The following is a 20,745-nucleotide window of genomic DNA, read 5'->3' as shown; positions in this document are numbered from 1 at the left end:
CTGTCCTGTTCAGTTCTAAAATAAACTGCACTGGACTCTTTGGAAAAGAATAAACAAAAAACCATTAGCTCCCCAGACTGCCCCTCTCACCCAGAGAACCAGACTGACCGACTAGAAAGGCTGACGCACAAGTACTCAGAACTCGGGGCACCGACACAGTCAGTCAAGGGAGTGAAGCACCACAGTGAAAATTAAGAGTAAGTGACAAAGTGAACACTACCGCCATCCCTTTCCGCACGTGCTTTTCAAAATGCTAATAACCAGGCTTATTCTAACCTGCATGACCTGAGAGGGTTCCTCTGGTTTCTCCTAATGGAAAGGCCTACTGATGTTGACACTGGTGGTCCCACAACTAACTGGGTGGCACTCGCCTATGGTAAAGCTCTCAGGTCATTATACAAACATTAGGCGATCACCCAGGCTTAAGGAGCCAGCAAATCTCAGAGGAAAAAAAAGAAACTGTGGGAATAGTCAAAACTGATATTCTAAGGGAAGTAAATATTGCACCTGAAACAAAAACAGGAAGATTTCCAAAGAAATATTCTATGAAAGACCTGAAAATTTATTTAGATTTAGCCACAAGCAGGCCTGGCACCCACAGCTAGGCCCCAGCTTCTCCGGCCAAACATAAGCAGAAGTTGCAAATAGAATAGAAAAATGTGACTGCCACATGAAGACAATCTCATGGAAAGTAGAGCAGGAGATGTGCGAAGAGAAAAAAGACAAGAACTAAAACTAGAAGATCAGGTCCAGTACCACAGGAGTTCCTGGACAGGACATTTCCCAGAGGGGTGGAATTACGAGAGCAGGGTGGGAGGGCCAATAAGGGCCCTAACACAGGGAGTAAAAGTGGATACAAACCTAGGCACAGCATCTTGACATTAAAAATACCACAGATAAAAAGACCAGAAAAGTTTCCAGAATGAAAAAAATGAGGTCTCAAGGGAGAAATCTGAACCAGCTCAGATGCCTCAGAGGCAGCACTGGAAGGTGGAAAACAAAGCCTTTAGATTCTGGAGTGAAAATGATCCCCAGCTTCACGCTCCACAAACAACAAAACCATCAGACCAGTGTGACGGCAAAATAAAAGTATTTTCAGACATGTAAGACTTTCTCAGGTTCCAGAGTATTAAAATGAGGGCATAAACCAAGAAAGAATTCCACATGGGCTCCAGGAAACAGGCCTGAGACGAGGCAGCCAAGGGAAGTACCAGGGTGGGTGTGGGCAGTGGCCCGGGCGGCGCGGCCGGGGGGCTACAGGGCGCCGGCTGAGGTGGCCCCAGCCCGGAGGTGGCGGCTCACTGTGTCCCGGGCCCCCTGCAAGGGCCTGTGTGGCTGCAGCGCTCAGCACGGGGGTGGCCATGGCTAGGAGGGCTGGAACCTGCCCGGAAACCCAAACCACGCCACCCAGGGGAGGCCATCCCGATTCTCACATCCCACTCCAACCATCCTGCCATAGACGTTAGCCCGAAATTGTGGTCTGAGCACTGAGAAGAGGAGGAAAGGCAGGCCGTGTGCTACCACCGACCGGGGTCAGGGTGCCCAGAGGCTAAGCCAGCCTCCCTCACAGGGTGTCAACAGACAGCCTCTCAAACTGGGAAATTAACCACAAAAACACTGCAGCACAGAGAGGGTTTTTTTTAGCAATGAGGAGGTAACAAACAGGTAAGTACCATACAAATGAGTTGAAAATGGCTACCGCAGAGGAGGCAGGGCTTGAGGGGGTACAGGAGACATTTGTTACTGAGCCTTTTCTTTTTTTTTTTTAACTAGAAAGAAAAAAATACACAGTTTTTAAATTACAAAGACGACAAAGCAGTCACCACCCAACGGCTAGCTCACCCTGGCGGTGACTGTCCCATGCTTCTCTCCTTTGTTGTTTATCATCCGGACGCCGAGGGACTGGAACAGCTCCTTCATCTGCGTCGGCGTCGCAGTGGTAGCAAAATCCACATCTTGAGGCTTTACTCCATTTAATAAATCCCTCACTGCGCCTCCTGCTATTCTTAATTCATGATTTTCTTTCCCAAATAATTCTGTGGGAAGAAAATATTTATTTCAGTGTTTCTTTTAACAATCACAAAAGCACAATGACAGAGGTTTGATTAGGGGCAGCGGTTATTTCACTGAGCTGCTCGTATGAAACCGGGGTCAGGGCCCATGGAGGTGTAGTGACTTGCCCACGGTGCAGTGCCTGGCAGAAGGGAGAAGGGGAACCTGCAGACTTCTTTGCTGACTGGGAAGACGATTCAGAATTCCACAACGCCTCAGGGTGGGCAACACAAATCCGATCGCCAGGGTAAGGCAAACAGCTCTGCTGTTCCCAGGTTCATGTGCGTGCTTCAGGATGTGATGTGACCGTGTGTTCTCCTGCATGAAACTATGAAACCGTCAAACAGCATGAGTCTCTCCCATTGCACACAACAAATAAATACTATAGCTAAGAATCCTTCAAGAAGTAATCTGTGGATGCTGTTTAACACCAACTCCTAGCTCTGCTCTACAGGCCACATGGACGCTCGAAGTACTGACATGGTCTCCATAGAGGAGACCCAGAGCTGATCCCCGGGGATTAGGACCAGGCAAAAAGTCCAGTCTCAAGACCCTTAAGACCCCAGGGACACCACCTCGAACCTAGAATGAATGACATCCAGGAACTGGCCTGATACAAACAGCTAAGCCTTGTGTTGGTCACCACCTAGAACCTAGAATGAATGACATCCAGGAACTGGCCTGATACAAACAGCTAAGCCTTGTGTTGCTATGACCAGACCCTGCGTTCTCCTGCTGAACGTGAGCAATGTCACTGAACGTCCACATCAGCAAGGCTGCTACGTAACCATGATGGATAAGGACAAGACAGACAACGTTTGATCATGGCTGAACACAGAGGAGACATGAACACCTTCCCAGACTCCACCCTATTAAGTTCAAGTGTGTGGATGCTCGTTATTTGCCACAGTGCATTTTAGCCTCCCACTGTGTTCCTACCTTCTTTGTAAAAATTATTAAAACACACAATCACAGATTTATCCCCACTTTCTGACACCACCTAATTCACAGCAAAGGCCCATATCCTAAACCCACCGTAAAACTGTGTGATACAAGCCCACATCCTATAAGAAGTCCTTTCTAAAACCCTTCCACTGAGAGGTCCCCTCACTGCCCAACCAGGGGTGTTCCTGCAGGCCCATGGCTGTAGGGCCATGACCTAAGCACCCCTCTGTCCTCCCCCCGTACCTCTACTTCTGTTCTTGGCCATCCTCCTCACCTAGTCTACCCACACCTTCCAGCCCCACTCTGCAGGCTCCCCAGAATGATCTGAATCAACGCTCCCTCCCTCCACCTTAACTAAGCTCTCCCACGGGAGGCCATGTCCCTGAGCCTCTTCAAGGCCAAGGGTTCATGCTCCTTTACCTCTGCATTTCCAACCTAGCCCCACTGACTACGCATCCCTATTAAAGCACCTTTGATATGGGATCTGTGGACCCTTCAAAGAAAATGTAAAAATCCTGTGTGTCGGTTCACAATTTTCATGAGGTTTTACAGAGATCCAGGACTAGGCAGACGTATAAGAACTGCTAAGGCGTTCCTGGACTCCACCTCCCTTCCTCCCTAGTCCACGCCTCTCGGTCTCCCTCCTGGACTAAGAGCCCCACAAGAGCACCCTCATTTTTCTCCTGCCTCCAGTGCTGCCCTCACATCGAGCCTCCAGGTCTGGGCCTCGGCATCTCCACGCCCAGCTTGGTCATGCCATCTCTCCTCCCGCCCTCGCGCAGCACAGCCTCCTGGTATCTCCACACAATGACCGAGGGCCTTCATGATCCGCCTCAACCCTCCCCACCCTGCACCTCACTTTACAAGCACAAAACCCTCCCTGTGGTTTCCCTCTGTAACTCGGCTCACGTAGGTCACTTTTGCTAAACACCTTCCCAGCGCACTCATCTAGCTGAGCACTTGGCCATCAATGGGCCACACTAAGGATGACATTCTGCAGAGCAGTCACTCATAGCATATGTGGTAAACAGAAGTTGCCCCAAATAACCCTTACTCTTACTTCATACCTTGCAATCCAGCTCATTCTATTCTATCTTCTTTTCCTCTGTTTTTTCAATGCTAGTCTTGGCCACTAACTTGACTTCATGGCCCCTAATGGTGGGAGCCACTGATCTAGCTCATGCACACTCATATTTTGTGATTCGTGAGGAAGCCTTTCTGGATGGTGGAGGTAAGTTTCTCCTAAGCTGCTAGCGTAGCCTATTGTCACGCATACTAATAAACTAAATTTGCTTGCTACTATCTTTGTCTCCCCACTTCTCAGGGCACAAAACCTTTCTTACTCATCTTTACACCACCCTGGCTCACAAGGAAACAAACTGTGACATATTTATCATTTTGATTCACCCTATGGAAATGGATAACTATTTCCAAGAAACCTCACAATTCTAACATTTTGATAAAATTGAGGAAGGTATATAAAAGCCCTTGTGTGGGCCTGGGTGCAGTAACAGTCATTTAATACTCTAAGAAAGGCATGCTTTCATACTGACCTAAAACAGTACGGGTTATCAAGCTTAAATAGTCTTTTTTTTCCTCAATCACTGACATCTTCCATTTACGGAAACAGTCCCCCATTCCGACAAATTTGGTAAAGAACACACTCAGTGAAATAACACCCAATGCAACTAAATTTCATTGTGAATTTAAGCCTAAGACTCAAAAAATACAGAATCTCACCATTTCAAACATGTTACTTTGCTTCAACTGCCACCTCTAAGCCACTGTTAACACGGTCATTAGCACTTCCAGATGCTGCAGCCTTAGTGTGTCAGAGAGCTTTTTACAACTGTCTCTTCTCTTTAATCTTCTGTCAAATTCTCAGTAACATTTCCCCTGTACAGTTTTGATTCCTGCGTGTTAAAGGTGTGGAGACAGAGGTGAATGGGAGGCACCAGCAGGAAGACCACCGCATGGCTATTACCACCAGAAAACACGGTCTGCTCTTCAGTGTTTCCAGGATCCCCCAACTTCAAGTGATCAGCTGTCCCTGTTGTTCCAAATATAACCGTGACGGCTTTACAACACCCTGTGCCTCAGCAGCCGAGAGCCAACACCCCGCGCCTCGGCAGCTGACAGCCAACACTTCAACTGCTGCTCAGCAGTGAGTGTGCACCACAGCGAAGTGCAAGAAGCCCCACCTCAACCTGCTGTGGGGCTTAGGCCCACATCACCACCCTGCAACTTCAGCATCACGTACAGTGGGGAGATCACCTCAGATGCCCCCCTAGCATTACATGGTTGTCCTCAAGCAAAAGGAAAGTAAATTACATGAAATAAACTGACCAGTGATAAAGCTCTATAGGAGCTGAATACAAAATACACTACCCTAACCTCCCAATTCTGACATACTGGAAACTAGCTTTACACGTGGTCAAACAGCTATTAAGATTCGAGAACTGGGATAGTATACAGTATTAACCCGCACGGCATTACCATACAACAGCCATGGTGTTTTTTGTTTGTATGATTTTGTGTGTTATTTTCATGCAAGACAATACACTCGATCCTTGAACAAAGTGGGGGGTTAAAGGCACCAAATACACCCACCATGCCACATACACACACACACACACACACACAGTTGAAACTCTGTGTATAACTTCTGCCTTCCCACACACACATACACACACACACAGTTGAAACTCTGTGTATTATTTCACACACACACACACACAGTTGAAACTGTGTATAACTTCTGCCTCCCCCCACACACACAGTTGAAACTCTGTGTATAACTTCACACACACACACACGAAACTCTGTGTATAACTTCTGCCTTCCCAAAAATGTAACTACTACTAACAGACCAAAGCATAGAAAAGCAGAAAAAAAATGGGAGGGTGGTAAGGTCCACCAGGGAAGAGCAAGCAGAAGGTGAATGAGCAGCTCAACAGGTCCCTGCGGGGTGACTCCTGCCTGTGGGTGAGCTGGGCTGGCGCTGGCAGAGGGGAACTTCCAAGGGGCAAAGGGTCCCTACCTGCTTCCTCTGAGTTGCCAGACCTGGACCCTGGATCCTCTCAGATCCTGCATTTCTCTGGTCCAAATAAGGCCCTAACTCCTAAGTTGCCCTGGTCTTGACTTCTCTTGTCACATATTTGGGTGGTCTGTACGGGTGAGGAGGGATCAGAGGCTCTCACAGGACCAGTCCCAACTGTCCTTCCATCCCCTGCAGCCTCACCAAGTGTCCCATAAGTGGCACTGCAGCTCCAGATCCGTGACTCCCAGGCAGAGAGCCAGACGCCTGGACCCTGCAGCCAGAGTCAGGGTCACAGTGAGACTGCGGAAGCGCCCAGAGCAGCGAGAAGGCACAGAGGCCTCTGGAGGGGAGAATCTGTAGCCCGTGCAGAAGCCTCTGGGTCCCCCAACCTCTGCACTGAGGTGGCTCCTTGGTCAGTACAGGGATCTGCCCGCAGCCGTCTCAGGTTGGCAGCAGCTTCGCGCTCACCCTGCGCCTCCTCGGCATACCTGGAAGGAAACCCTGCACAGGGACGTTCATCTGAGACTTCTCCAGTCGGTCTGAGTCTTCCCAGAAATTCACCATGCCAGCACCTGGGATTTCTCTTTTCCCTTTCTTTCTTTATAGAAAAACAGACATTTCTTAACCTTGGCTAAGAAAAACACCAGCTGACTTTTTAGTTGGATATGACTTTAAAATGTGCAAGAAAGGTTAGCTCAGCCGACTGGGGCACAGTGCCAGGAACACCAAGGTCACGGGGCAGGCCGCTCCATACATTTTTCCATTTCCATCTCTATCAACCATTTACCCATGCAATCTGCTGCGTTACATCCAATTACAGATACTGTGTACTGAAAATAATCTGCTTGCAAGTGGACCTATGAAGTTCAAACTCATGTTGTTGAAGAGTCAGTTGTACTTCACCAGGACACCCATGAGTTTAGCGAGTAGCAAAGGTCAAATAAAAGCAATTATTTGATTTTTCTAATTGTTGAGAATTGTACTAAAGAATCCAATTTTACTACAGCCTAGAAAATATCAAAATCTTTCAAGTACAAGACTCTGAAGACAAACCCTCCCTCTGTCTCCCACACTATCTAGTTCCTAACTTCCCAAGGATTTCCCCTCATATCCAACTACAGTCAGCTGGTGCTCCACCTCTCCAGGTGGAGAAAATTCAGCTTTGGTATCAGGGCAAAGACTCCAAATGCAGTTGTTAAAATGAAAAATGTTCAAGAACTTGAGAATAATCAATAGGCAGACCTTTGTTTCCAAAATAAAAATGCAGAAACATCACACATGACACAGAAATGTCACACATCACACAGGCCACCAGAGGTTAACAGCATACATCCAATCCTTTGGTGCTTTTTTCCAGGAGGCCTCTTGCCACTGAAGATGGTGTGATAGGAGCCAGGAAAGGTATATAAAGAAAGCAGCAGCTTGTATTCAACTTCTGTGCTTCAGCATTAACAGAGTAGAGTTTTTATAAAAATTTATAGACACCCATTCTTGCCAGCAATGCCAGTTCAGTAGGTCAGGGGTGGGACCCCAGAGTCTGCATGTTTTAAAATGTGCACTGACCTTCCCAAGCCAGTTTAATGGACAGCCAGAGTTACAAACTACTATGCAAGTCATGTTTCTACATACACTCATCTCAATATATTTTTGAAGGTGCCACTAAAATACCGCAACTTTGAAATCCAGCTGTGTGGCTGCTTCAGCAAGAGCAGTAGCTGATACTGGACCGACAGAGGGAATGACAAAGCTGTTTTAAGATCAAACTACAGCCATCAGGCACTGAGCTAAAGCCACTTCCTGTGTTCCTGTGAGTTTTGCATGTGCATAAATGGAGGGTAACTCCTGCTTCCTTTTGCCTTCATTCCCTCGGAAAGCACTTACATCTAGGGAGAAAATACAGCTTAGTGGTTACAAGCTGGATTCTAAAAACACACCGCTCTAAACCCAGCTCTCCAGTTATTAAAAAACGACAGCCAGGCATTTCACATTTCTAAACCTCTCTTTCTTCATCCAAAAAATGAGACAATGTACCTGCTCATTAAATTAGCAGGCCTGGTCCTGCTGCGTCTGTGAAGTACAGAGAAGCCACACTGTCTAGTGTGGTCACTTCTTGCCCCTTCCTGTGATCTAGCTAGAGCTGGCATTACCTACAGACCTCTCCCCCATTAGTTCAACATCAACAAATGAGGAAAGGGGGCTAAAAATCATTAACCCTCTGCCCCCCACTTACACAGACTTCCAAGGCAAGAAACACTAATCTCTCACCTGTCAGACTCTTTAATCCTTCTGTGAAAAGTGACTGGAATTCTGGAGACTGCAACTTCATTGTAAACAGATTTTGCTTCATCAAGCACAGTCTACTCCAGCTGCAGCTCAGGAACGGCCTGTGCCAGGGATACAGACGCCTCAGCATCGGGGATAGTCACCAGCCACACATCTATAAGACAGACACGAAGCACAGCAATGAAACTTAAAAACGTAAGGACAATAAAAAGACACGGTGTTTTTATCTATCAACTGAGACATTCACCTGTTAAGATGAAAAACTGAAAAGCGACAATTTGAGGGGCAGTTACAACTAGATCTTTAACTATCCAGTTTTGTATTCCTAAAGCACTTCCTGCCACACTCACACATTGCTTCTTGCTGTTACAACTCTGAGGATCGAGCTTCAGTTCAAGCCTGAGGGATACGGTCTTGCCAAGAACAGCGGTTCCAGAAAATGTCACTTGAACACCTGCAGGAACACTTGGTTTCCAGAACACGTCGTAGTCGCAGGTGTACAGCACCGCACTTCCTATACGCATCTGAGATTTATGACCAGCAGTATTTCCCAGGCATTGTATTTCCCCACGACTTGTCTGCTGCCCGCTTTTCCCCACACAACACCGCCTCCAGTTCTCCATCACCACACCCCGTTTTCCACACAAGGTGGGAATCCAAGCAGCAGCTCTCAAGCAAGCCCAACTGAAACCACTGGAGAACCGCGCCTTTCCTTGGAAAGCAGGTTTCAAAGAGCGGCGTTTCCCACCAGGTGGCGAGTTCCCCTGACCCAGACCACGTTGGTAAGAAACATATTTTGTTTCCTTCCACCGCCTCAACTCAGAAAAACCCGCAGGGGACGCGGGCCCTGAAATGCCGTGACCTGCCCCCACACCAGATGCTGGAGCGAAAAGGCTCGGTGAGATCCCCGGGGGCCCGGCTGCGAGAAGGGGAAGCCCGCGGTCAGGCGAGACGTGGCACGGACGGGCCGGGCGACCTCCACGCCGGGCTCTGCTCGCTGCAGCGGAGGCGGCACTCCGCACCCCCGGCTCCCGCCGCCCCCAGCCCTCCCTGCGGCGCGGACTCGCTCACCGCCTCTCTGCCGCCGCCGCCACGCGCACTTCCGGACGGCGCGCTCGTGACATCACCGGCACTTCGGCCGGCGACAAATGGGAAGGCACGGCAGTGCGTGGGTGGGGCCAGGGGAGCGCGCTATTGGGTCCCCACCCCCACCCCGCCCACGAAGCTCCACTGCGGACAGAGCGCGGATGCAGGCTCTGGCCGGGCTGGGCCGTGCGCCCGCAGGGCACGGGGAACCCCGGTCTGCTCACGTACTTTACATTTCACCGCATCTCTCTGCTGCCTCCGCTGTAGTCCGACGTCCACCTTCACTGCATACGAAGTGACACTGTCTTTGTGAAATGAAGATTATCAATAAAACCTATCCTAGAGTATTGCCGGGCTTAAATATCAAGTCTAGCAAAGAGCAAATTCTCAGTAGATGTTAGCAAGTTATTTTTGTCTGCTTCCCGATTTGCACTTGACTCAAGTAGTATACTATACCCTAACATCTGCACAGGAGTGAACAGCACAAGTTTTAAAATACTCAGATTCGGAAACACATTGTCAAGACTGAAGCAGAGTGTTCAAGACATTCTAAACCCAAACCTTCTAGTTCATTTGAAATGGGAAAATTTTATTTTCCTGTCTGTTCTTTGTAACCACTAGCTTCTGTGGTTTGAAGACTTTTGCAGCTTGAAAGTGAAGAACTTGGATTTGAATCAGTTACTCAGTTTTTACCAGAGCAGAGTGAAGAAAGTGACAAAGGAGTGGGAGTACAGACTTAAATCATTAAAATGGAAAACTTTCAAAGAAATTGCCGATTGTCTTAAAAACACAAAACAGAAAACTACGTCTTACATCGTGTTTTAAAAAATTTTACTAATCTTTTTCATATAACTTGTAATTACTTAATTCCTTAAAATTCTGCTGCAGAAATTCATATGTCGTGGTATTTCTGTGGCTGCCAATGGTCAGACCTCTTCAAGCGTGTTAAGTATCCCATTTGGTGAGGCACAGGACTACCTCTCCCCAAACTGCTATCAGGGACAAAGCATTGATTCAATACAACTGCTTAACATAGTAATGAAATATATATATATATATATATACACACATATAGTGACCAAATGGAACAAAAAATGCAGAATTCAGTGTAAAAGAACAATCACTACAGACATTACAGGCATTAACAGGATAACAGGAAACATCATGGACAATTTTACATCAACCAATTAGACGGTGCAGATGAAATGAACCAATTCTTTGAAAAATACAACTTATCAAAACTGCAACAAGATGAAATATACAAATATGAATAGCCCTTTACTATGAAAGAAACTGCATTTTGTTCAACAAACTTCCCACAAAGATATTTCTGGGTGAAGATGGTTTCAGTGGTTCAACATATCAACCACTTAAGGAAGAAATAACATCAATCTTGAACAAATTTTGTTCAGAAAATAGAGAAGGGAACACTTTTCCTCTCATCTGAGGCCAGTATAATACTGGTAACAAACCTGAAGTAGATAATGCCAAATAAATAATTTGCAGATCAATATCCACATGAACATGTAAACAAATACCTTTAATAAAACATTAGCAAATTGAATCCAGCAAGTTGGAACGATCAAGTTGGGTTTATCCTAGGAACACAAGTTAGAGTTAACATTTGAAAACCAATGTTATTTATCATATTATCCGACTAAAGAAGAAAAACTATATGATCATGCCAATAGATGCAGAAAAAGCACTTAAAATGCAAAACCAATTCAGGATAAAAACTCAGAAACCTTGGATTAGAGGACTTCCTCGACCTGGTAAAAGGAACCTATGAAAACTGTACAGCTACTCTCATACTTAATGGTAAAATACTTACCACCTTTCCCTTAATATCAGCAATGAGGATGCCCACTCCATTTCTCCTCAATATTTTACCAGAGTTCATAATCATTAACACAGGACAAGAAAAAGAAATAAACAATGTAATGATTGGGAAGGAAGCAAAACTGCCTTTGTTTTCAGATGACATAAAAAGTTTACACTGAAATCACAGGAATTGACAAAACAACTATTAGAACTAGTAAGTGAATTTATCAAGGTCTTAGCTTTCATGGTTAATAAATAAAGATCAATTGTATTTTTATTAATAGCAAATACTTATAAATTCTGATTTCAATAGCTAAAATTATATCGAGATACAGATTTATAAAACAGGAATAAATGTAACAAAAGCTATATGGTTGGTTGGCATGTCAAGATATTCTGGATCATTAGTCATTAGGGATACGTAAATTAAAACCACAACAAGATACCATTAAACACCTACTGCAATGTTTTAAGCAAAAAACTTCGCTATCAAGTGCTGGTAAATTCCCACAGTGAGAATATTAACGGTTACTGCCACTATAGGAAACATTGGCTGTTTGTGATAAGTTATATACACATAACCATACAACCCAGCAATCCTACTCATAGGTATTTACCTGAGAGAAGTGAAAATTTATGGTCACATTAAAAAAATGTATGTGAATGGTTAAGAGTAGCTTTATTAATAATCCTCCAAACCTGGGAATAAGCCAAATTCCCTTCAACAGGTGACTGGGTAAGCAAATTGTGGGATATCCATATAAAGGAACATTGCTCAGTAATGTAAAAAAAAAAAGGTTCAATACTGATACACATGGCATGTCTGAATCTCAAGTCCAGAAAGCAAACTCAGGAGGCTACATGCAGAATGACTGTATTTATGTGGCATTCTGGAAATGGCGAAACTATAAAGATAGAAAACAAACTGGGCCAGGGACTGGACCCTGGGGTAGTTGTTCACTATAAAGGGACATGAGAGAATTTGGAGACATAATGGGTTGGTCTTCTATCTTGATAATGGTGGTGATTATACGACCAGGTGTCTTTGTCAAAACACATCGAATACACTGAGGGTAAACTCCCTTGTACATAAATTATGCCTTAATAAACCTGACCACAATAGTGTCTTTCTATTATCAAAAAAACAACCAGAACATGTAATTTAAAATACCTATTTTAAAAGGCTTTCAAGGATTAGCTATTCATGTGAATTCAATTATTAAAGCATTTACATAGGGAAGGAGGATGAATAAGTTTGAGGTCATTAAATTAAGGGGGAAAGGAAATGTCAGCAACCCTCCCCAGTATACCGCTCATGACAACTGTTACAAAGAAAAATGTGGAACCAACACAGTGTCACCTCTGTGAGGCCAAGTCACCAAACGGGAGCTTAATACCCAAACTTAATTACAATGCCAACCTCCCAGAGATATGCAGTCAGTCAGGAATTTTCTGGTCAGTATCATCCATAAAATAATCTGTAAAAGGAGTCTTCTCCATCTTCCCTAAAAGATGAGGTAATCTGCATTATCAAAACCCTGTTCTTTCCCCTAAAAGAAAGTGACCTTGCCTGAAATAATTCCTTTTTTCTTTTTGCTAACAACTCCCCCCCCCAAACCCATCTTCCTATCGTCAGAGCATCTCTCTGTTTGCTAAAGGGGATGCTGCCTGGTTCATCAATCACTTAATAAAGTCAATTTGATAAAATTTACTTGGATGAATTCTGTTTTTTAACACAATCTAAGAGATCCAAAAGTGGCCTTTAGGCAAGATGTTCACTATTATCTCTTAATATACTCATTCCGAGGGAAATAAAACTTTATCTGCAGAGGAACTAACATTTGCTAAGGTTTCCAGAGATCCTACAGGAAGTATTTCTCCCTATAAAGAACATACCCAAAGGTAAATACCATGAACAGAGAGAGAGCCCTACTGGGTCAGGCCGCTTTTCATCAGACCATGGAAACCCCACAAAATGAGTATTCTTCTGTGGTTGAAACACAATGTATTATTAAAAAGGAAGGTCAAGAAAATGAGATAAAAACCATTTAGAAACACATATCAATATTTATTATATATTGAAACTTTTGGTCCTAACAGTTATCAATGCTGGTTTGAAAACCACTTAATGCTGGTTGGAATATACTTCAGGGCCAGTTAAAGATTCCCTCAAGAGTGGACAACTTCCATGTTTCTTCATAGTAAATCAGATGTTTGATTCCGCTCTATAGATCTAGTAGCCAAAATGTGGCTCCCAACTGCTCAGCTCTTCATCTGTCACGGAAAATACTGGAAAACCTGGACTGGATCACTGACGGAGGAACCAAGCGGCGCTCGGAGGTCGTGGAGTGCTGAGGTTTTATTTCACACCAGCGGGCTCAGAGGGGAGTCATCTCCCAAGGTCTGAGCCCAGAGCACAAACAAGGGGAGCAATTTATATTATTTTGATATGTGGCATTTCATTTCAGCATGTGCAGGGCAAAAGAGGAGCCCGGAGGAGGGGACGAGGGGAGGAGGGAGCTGGGAGGGCTTTGCCAACTGGAGGAAAAAAGCTGTTTGCTTACCTTGACGGCTGTGTTGAATATTTTTTTCCTTATCACATCCACCTACATTTTGGTTGTGTTTCTTTAAAATGAATTCATTTTTGCAAACCAGAGAGAACAGTACTGGTGTATATATAGTTTCCATTCATTATTTCATCAAATGTTTATTTAGTGTCTACTATGTGCCAATGGCCTGTGTGAATACTCACAATAATGACAGCTGCCTAACAATTAACATTGAGCTTGGAACAGCGCAAATACTTTATTATTATCTCATTAATCCTCAGGGACACCCATTGAGGTATTTTCCCAATGAGGAAACTGAGGCACAGAGAGGATAATTTGTCTATGGTCACCCAGGTAGCAAGCAGCACAGCAGAATTCAAACCCAATGTTCTGACTCAAAGACACTACTGTACTTTGATCAAGCTGGAGAAGCAGGCATGGCCCAGGTCATGCAGGCTGGGGACTTCACAGAACATCTGCATTTCATTGAATGGAAATACGAAAGCATTAAAGGCTGTTTAAACAGGGGTTTTCACAGCCCCATTCATGTTTTCTTGCAGTTAGTCTGAGGCAGCACGGAGAATGCACTGGAAGGCTTGGTGCACAAATGCATCATCTCACAGTTCTGGAGGTCAAAGCCTAAAATGGATCCACAGAGCTGCGTTCTTGCTGGAGGCATGAGGGGAAAATGTTTTTTTGTCTTTTCTAGCCTATGGAGGTTCCCTCCCTCCATCTTCAAAGCCAGAAGCAGAACATCTTTCCTCTCTGCCACTCCTGCTACTTTCTGAGAAGGACCTGTGATCACACTGGGCCCCCTGAGTAATCCAGGATAATCTTCCCATAGAAAGGACCCCACTTTACTCACATCTGCAGTGGAAGGTCACAGACCTTCCCAGGGTTACAGACTCTGGGAATTAGGACATGGACACTCTTGGGGGCTTTACTCAGCCTACTGCAGCCTCCAAGTATGAGCTGTGGTGCTTAGAGGGATAGGACTCACTCTACTAGGATTACTACATTACAAAACGACAGTTCAGCTTCAGACAGTTTCATCAACCTTACTGCTAAAGACTCTCTCCATTTTTCCCCTTCATGGTGTTAGGCAGATGATTCAATTTCAAGTGAAGACATGTGGCTGAACGAGGAAACCACTACAGGGCAGTGATACCCGAGGCCCAGCTCTGCACCCGCCATCCAGCAGCTCCACCCACGACCCTTTGCCGTCACCCGTCCCCACTCCCTCACTGCTCCCGGGAGCATCTGCATTTTAAAACAGGACAGAGAAGGGAGAATAATGCCTCTCATGAAGAAGTTAATTTATAATGATAGTATATTATGCCCTTTGGGGAAGACAGGTGAGCCCAGGCTTAAACAAGTCCGGTAAAAATGTGACTGTGACCTAACTCCCAGAGTCCGCAGTTTCGAGTGGTGGTGGGGGTGGTCCCCTCAGACGCACCCCCACCCTCTTCTTTTTTCCTTTGTAAGCAACACAGTAATTTGTTTAAAAGAACATGTTCTGTTTCAAGAATATTCTTTCTCTGAAAAAAAAAAAGTACCTAGTTCGAAGAAAAAGTCATTCACTCGTTTTGTTCTCATAAAAGTTTAATAGAAGCCAACTAAAGTTTAAGATCTCCCAGAGGACAAATAAAGATATTTCTCAGCAAATGTAGAATCGCAATTTTCACTGGTGCTGGGGGATTTGACACACAAATGCAATTTTATTTTACATTGAAAAGAGGTAAGTAAATAGACAAATCAATTTTGGCTGTTCTGAAATTTCATACTGGGGTCGTTAATTTTAAAAGATGGGGCTTCAATAATAGTTAAAAAGAACAGAGGCCCAAGAGTAAAGACTTGGAATAATCACCTTCAAAATTCTGCCTTAGCAGCAGCCTCAGGTCAAAACCAAAAGGTGGCTAAGCCAGCTCCCATGGAATGCTCTCCGTAGCATTTCTCACTTTAAAACCAGGTTCATACGGAACCCCCCAGTGTAACAACACAGGTCCCCTCCTCTTTCCCTAAAACTGGATCACTCTGATGGAGTCTAACAAAACCAGGCCAGATAAAATTAAGACCTGTTCTCACATCTAGTGGCAGACACACAGATGTAAATTAACATTCAGTATAACATAAAAATAAAAGAGGCATATACACACAACAGTTGAATGCACACACAGGAGAGAGATTCAGAGAGGATGTCCTGTAAGAGGTGATGTTCAGACGTAATTGAAATAATTAGAAGTTTCTCAAAATGAGTCTCCTCCCCCATCACTACCAAGATATTTAGTCTTAGTTAATTACTTGTTATAGTTTGTCTTTGAAAACAATGATGATAATTCCAGAGTTAAAGTTTTGCCATGACTTCCTGGAACCTCACAAAGAAGTTGTGTTAAGTTTGTTCTGTGCACTTCAGTTTATCCATCTGTAATACAGGTTTATAGGTCTATGACATGATAATGTGATAATGTGTATGAAGCATTTGACAGTCCCAGGCACACAGATTATCTCTTGACTGAAACGGACACTTATTTATGCTAATAAAGCCAGCTTAATTGCATAGTTTGTTTTCTCCCCCTGAACACTGCGGGTGATTTCCTGTATCTGGCTTTGAGAGCAAAGAACTGGTCCCTAGTTCTTTGACTAGGGAACCTCCAGAAGCTAGAAAAGACAAAAAAAACAGATTTTCCCCTCATGCCTCCAAACATAATACATACAGGTTGTACACCTTAAACTTGTACAATGTTGTATGTCAATTACATCTAAATGAAATAGGAGAAAATAAAAAAAATAAAAGCAACAGTTAAAAAAAACAAGAACTGGTTACTGAGTGAAGAACTGATACAGTGTAAACTCCTGAGTTTCTTCACTGAATAAAGACATTCTTTTAATTTTAGCTGTAGGTAGTAAATCCACAATTCATTTTATACTGGACTTGTTCTAATAACTACCTAGAATTCTATTTAAATCCATTTAGGGAATATTTCTACTTTATTCTAACAGTTTCACTGAGATGTAATTGATATGTCACAAAATTCACCCATTTAAGCATACGACACAGTAGTTTTTAGTGGGTGCCCAGATTTGGCGATCATCACCACAGTCCAAGGCCACCTTCCCTCTCTACAGAGTTGCCTCCTCCAGACATTTCACGGCGGTGGAATCATACAATGTGTGGTCTTTTGGGAACTGGCTTCTTTCACTCAGCCTCACAGCTGCAAGATTCATTCATGGGGTGGCATGTATCGGTACTTTGTTCCTTTTTGCTATTTAATAACACTCCGCGGCATATTCCTTATTTGTTTATCAGTTGCTGGACATTTGTGCTGTTCCCACTTTAAGGCTATTATGGATAATGCTGCTATGAATATTCACATACAAATGTGGGTATGAAAGTGTATTTCCAACTCTCCTGGGTATTTGCCTCATTCATATAGTAACTGTATGTTTAATTTTTAGGGAACTGCCAGACTCTTTTCCAAAGTGTTTGCACCATTTTACATTCTCACCAACAGTCTGTGAGGGTTCCATTTACTTGACATCTTCACCAACACTATTATGTGTCTGTCTTTTTAATCATAGCCATCCTAGTAGATACAAGGAGCTAGCTCACTGTGGCTCTGATTTCCACAGAAATCAAATATTCTTAAGGAATATGGTAAGTTTTTATTTCATTTTTTAAAAAACTTTTTGGGAATTTTTTCAGTATGTTTCATTATACTGTCTTTGGACATTTATAGTTCATTGTAAAGAAAAAGAAGATTACTGTCACAAAAAATAAAATGTATAGAGCCTGGCTCTCATTTTCCTTTGCACTTATGCAAAGAAAATAGGGCAGAGACTAAAAGTGAGCACATTTAATGTTGTTGCTGTTGTTATTATTATTATTATTATTATTATTATTATTATTATTATTATTATTATTATTATTGGCATAGCTGATAAGGAATCATATACCCAAAGAGTAGTATCCAGAGCACAGCCAGTTCTAATATTCATTAAATCCTTACCAGTGCTTGGCATAGTGCACAAGTGAATAAGTGAGTTTATTAAATGAGTAATGAATGTGAATAAATGAATGTAAGAAACAGATTGCTAAAGCAGCCTGTCTGGCCATAAATTCCTGCTTACACATTGAGTAATAACTATTTTTAAAGCTTCTATAGTGACAAATACACTAGATTTAAAATTAGATGTGTAGGACTTTAAGTGATGTCTAGGCCCTCTGGCCTACTCCTTACATCTAAACTTTTCTGGGTGCTTTGTAGCAAATAAATGGATCTCTGTGTTCTTTCTTCTATTTTCACTTTCCCCAAGAAGATAACAATTTCAGGTCATCTAAGAATGACTGATATGGTTTCATTTGGCACCTGCTGAAATGGTTACCTTGGGACCCCTGCTGTTCACACACGTTATACCCACTGAGCCTTCCCCAAAGTCTCGTTCGTGGTGCCCGTGGCCGGGCACCTTGCGAAGAGAACCCTGACCTCCCTGCCAAGCTGCTGAGGCTTGGGAGGCTCCCACTTCTCCTGCACTGGCCTCCCATCTATGTGGGCTACACCGGAGGTCCTCTTCCAAAGACATCCACTAACTACCTGGCTCAGACACTTCATACATTCAGCACCATTCCTGTCTAGTCACACTCTTGGACACATTTTTAAAAAGTCAGATTTGCTAGTCAGTCACTTCAAAATTTTCAAGAAATGAGACAAAGGACAGGAAAACCCAACTAGTTTTACTTAAACTTAAGTATATACTGAGGATGGCAGAGGAGCCGAGTTGGAAACCAGGAGATGACAGGAGCGAGAAGGTCCTTGACAGGAAGGGAAAAAAAGGGATGAAAACCCTCCTCAGTCTGAAAATGAATATAGTTCTGTTTGGTGTTTCAACCATATTACCTGGAATTTGGTTGTCCAAAATGCAAGTTAATGAAGTGGGAGGCAATTTAATGTAAGGCCTTGGTATAACTGGAAACAGGAACTATTTTAATGTTTTGGGGCTATAAAGTTTACTTAACATACTACAGGGTATAAAGGTTTTCTTAATATCTAGAACAGATTAAACAATCAGTATAAATTTTCTGCATTTAAAATGGATGGGCTGCCATCCCCATTTGTACAGGTTGGGTCCAGGCTATGAAGCCAGCGATTTCTCACACCCAGAAAACTCCCTATTTTTTTTTTTTACACACTTATTTACTTGAGTACACAGGACCTGCTAACAAAGCAGAGAAGGGCTAAAGCCTTCCCCAGACAGAACTGCCGCCACGGCTCAACATGCACAGACAGGCGGATTCCTCACGCCCCACTTCTTTTCGTCCAATCAAGTGCCTTGTGCTGTCTGCAGCACAGCTGCAATAAATGCCCTGGCTGCATGAAGGGCATAAAGAAAATGGAAACACAACGCTTTAGAGTACCCACAGGAAAGTCGACCACCTTGTCAACCCAGGTGTAAACATTACTTTCAACTCCTAAATAAAGCAAAAAACATCCTGCAAGAGAATGAAAATGGAGATGGAACGACTATCAGATAGTGGCTATCTGGACAAGAGACATCCTTACATCTGACAGCAGTCTGGTCCTTGGGAGCTTTGGTTGAGGCTCGCCTATTAGGGCCCTCTTAAAAACGCTGCCTTGCATTTGCTAGAGAAGCCCCACTGCCATCCTATCGCAAAGGAAACTGCCTGTGAGTTTTTAACCATTACAGCTGCGATGAAACAGTGAAGAACTGCCTGTAAGTCCAAAGGTGCACCCAAAGGTGCCTGCAGCTGTTTCTGAGGGCATCGCTTCTCAGTAAGTGGGGATCCAGGGCTGATTCAGCACCGAGTGAGCAAATGCCTTTTTTCTGTAACGATACCCTGTGCTCCACCTTCTAATAATTTCGTTACATCAGGGGTGGTGGCGGAAGTATAGGAAAAGTGAGAAATAATGCCTTATAAATATATGCAGGCTTTTAAATAAAGAAAAAGGGGAAACAAAACCCCTTGTACGTATTACTAGCAGGACAGAACTAATAACGGTGCTATAAAACGTGCAAGTCATGCCTATTCTGGGCAAAGTGTTCTCTTCCTCTGCACTGGCTGAGTGACTGAGGTGTGCAAATCCAGGGCAAGGTGAGTCATAGTAAAATAACACCTGGAGTTTTTGTTGATGTTTATGTAAGTCTTGTTTCCCTCTGCTGCACATACTTTAGAGATTAAAATGAGAACATGTATTCTGCCAAGACTTCTTAGAAAATGCATGAGTTTAGAAAATAGGGTATAAGATTCAATGAAGTATCTCGGGGAGGAAGTTTCAGAGTGAATTAAGAAAGCTACAGATTAAGAAACACCAACGATGAAGAGAGATGATCGCATGGCCTCTGAAGGCTTTCTGCTCTTTGCTTCTCCTGGGGCTTCGGGGTGTTCAGGATTGCTCAGTTTTATATAAAATATACAAAAGTTTGCTGAAATTTCTAACTTAGTTTTATGTTTATGTTCACTAGCTTATTTATCTAAAGCGATGTAAACCTATTTCCACATATACAGAAGAAAGGGATGAAATGAAAAAGAAAAATGGAGGGAGAAAGAAAGGAGGAAAGAGATTAAAAAGAAGAAAATAGAATCTATTAGTACCCCATGAACCTAACTTCAGAATCACATGAAAAAGTGACTACTTTAATAGCTATATTAACATATTTGAAACTTGATTAAATGAATTATAATGCTGAAAATTCATTACCTCAGTTTCTATTTTGTGTGAAAGGTTATATACCTGCTGTCAGGTTATTGAAAAATATACTAATGATGTAGCTATTTGTTAACTGCCTCTAAGTCCAAAGGTACACCCAGAGATAAGGCTCATTTTCTATGCCTGCAGTTTGCTTTTCAAAACATAATAAAGTTTTGGAAATCAAATGACCTTATTTGTTTTCATTACTTGAAATGCTGCTTGGGGAAATCACAAGTTGCCAAACGGACCACACTTCCCCAAA

General features: G+C 43.4%; 1 protein-coding gene across 5 annotated transcripts in view; it reads right to left on the bottom strand.

Annotated features, from left to right (window-relative positions):
• TRNT1 (tRNA nucleotidyl transferase 1) overlaps nt 1-9,449 on the bottom strand; it is a 33,539-nt gene extending 24,090 nt beyond the window's left edge. For 3 of the 5 annotated variants that reach the window (XM_073230961.1, XM_073230957.1, XM_073230960.1), the window contains exons 1-3: nt 9,392-9,449; nt 8,303-8,474; nt 1,843-2,036 (exon numbers count right to left, since the gene is read on the bottom strand). In XM_073230961.1, the coding sequence (XP_073087062.1) occupies nt 1,843-2,036; nt 8,303-8,450 (342 nt within the window). In that variant the 5' untranslated portion in view covers nt 8,451-8,474; nt 9,392-9,449. The other 2 variants (XM_073230958.1, XM_073230959.1) reach the window with 2 other exon arrangements.
• Between the last annotated feature and the right edge of the window lie 11,296 nt (nt 9,450-20,745).

This window comes from Manis javanica, chromosome 3 (genome assembly GCF_040802235.1).
Source record: "Manis javanica isolate MJ-LG chromosome 3, MJ_LKY, whole genome shotgun sequence".
Lineage (NCBI taxonomy): Eukaryota > Metazoa > Chordata > Mammalia > Pholidota > Manidae > Manis > Manis javanica.
The sequence above is the reverse complement of the archived record's forward strand: the minus strand, read 5'-3'. Positions and strand labels throughout refer to the sequence as shown.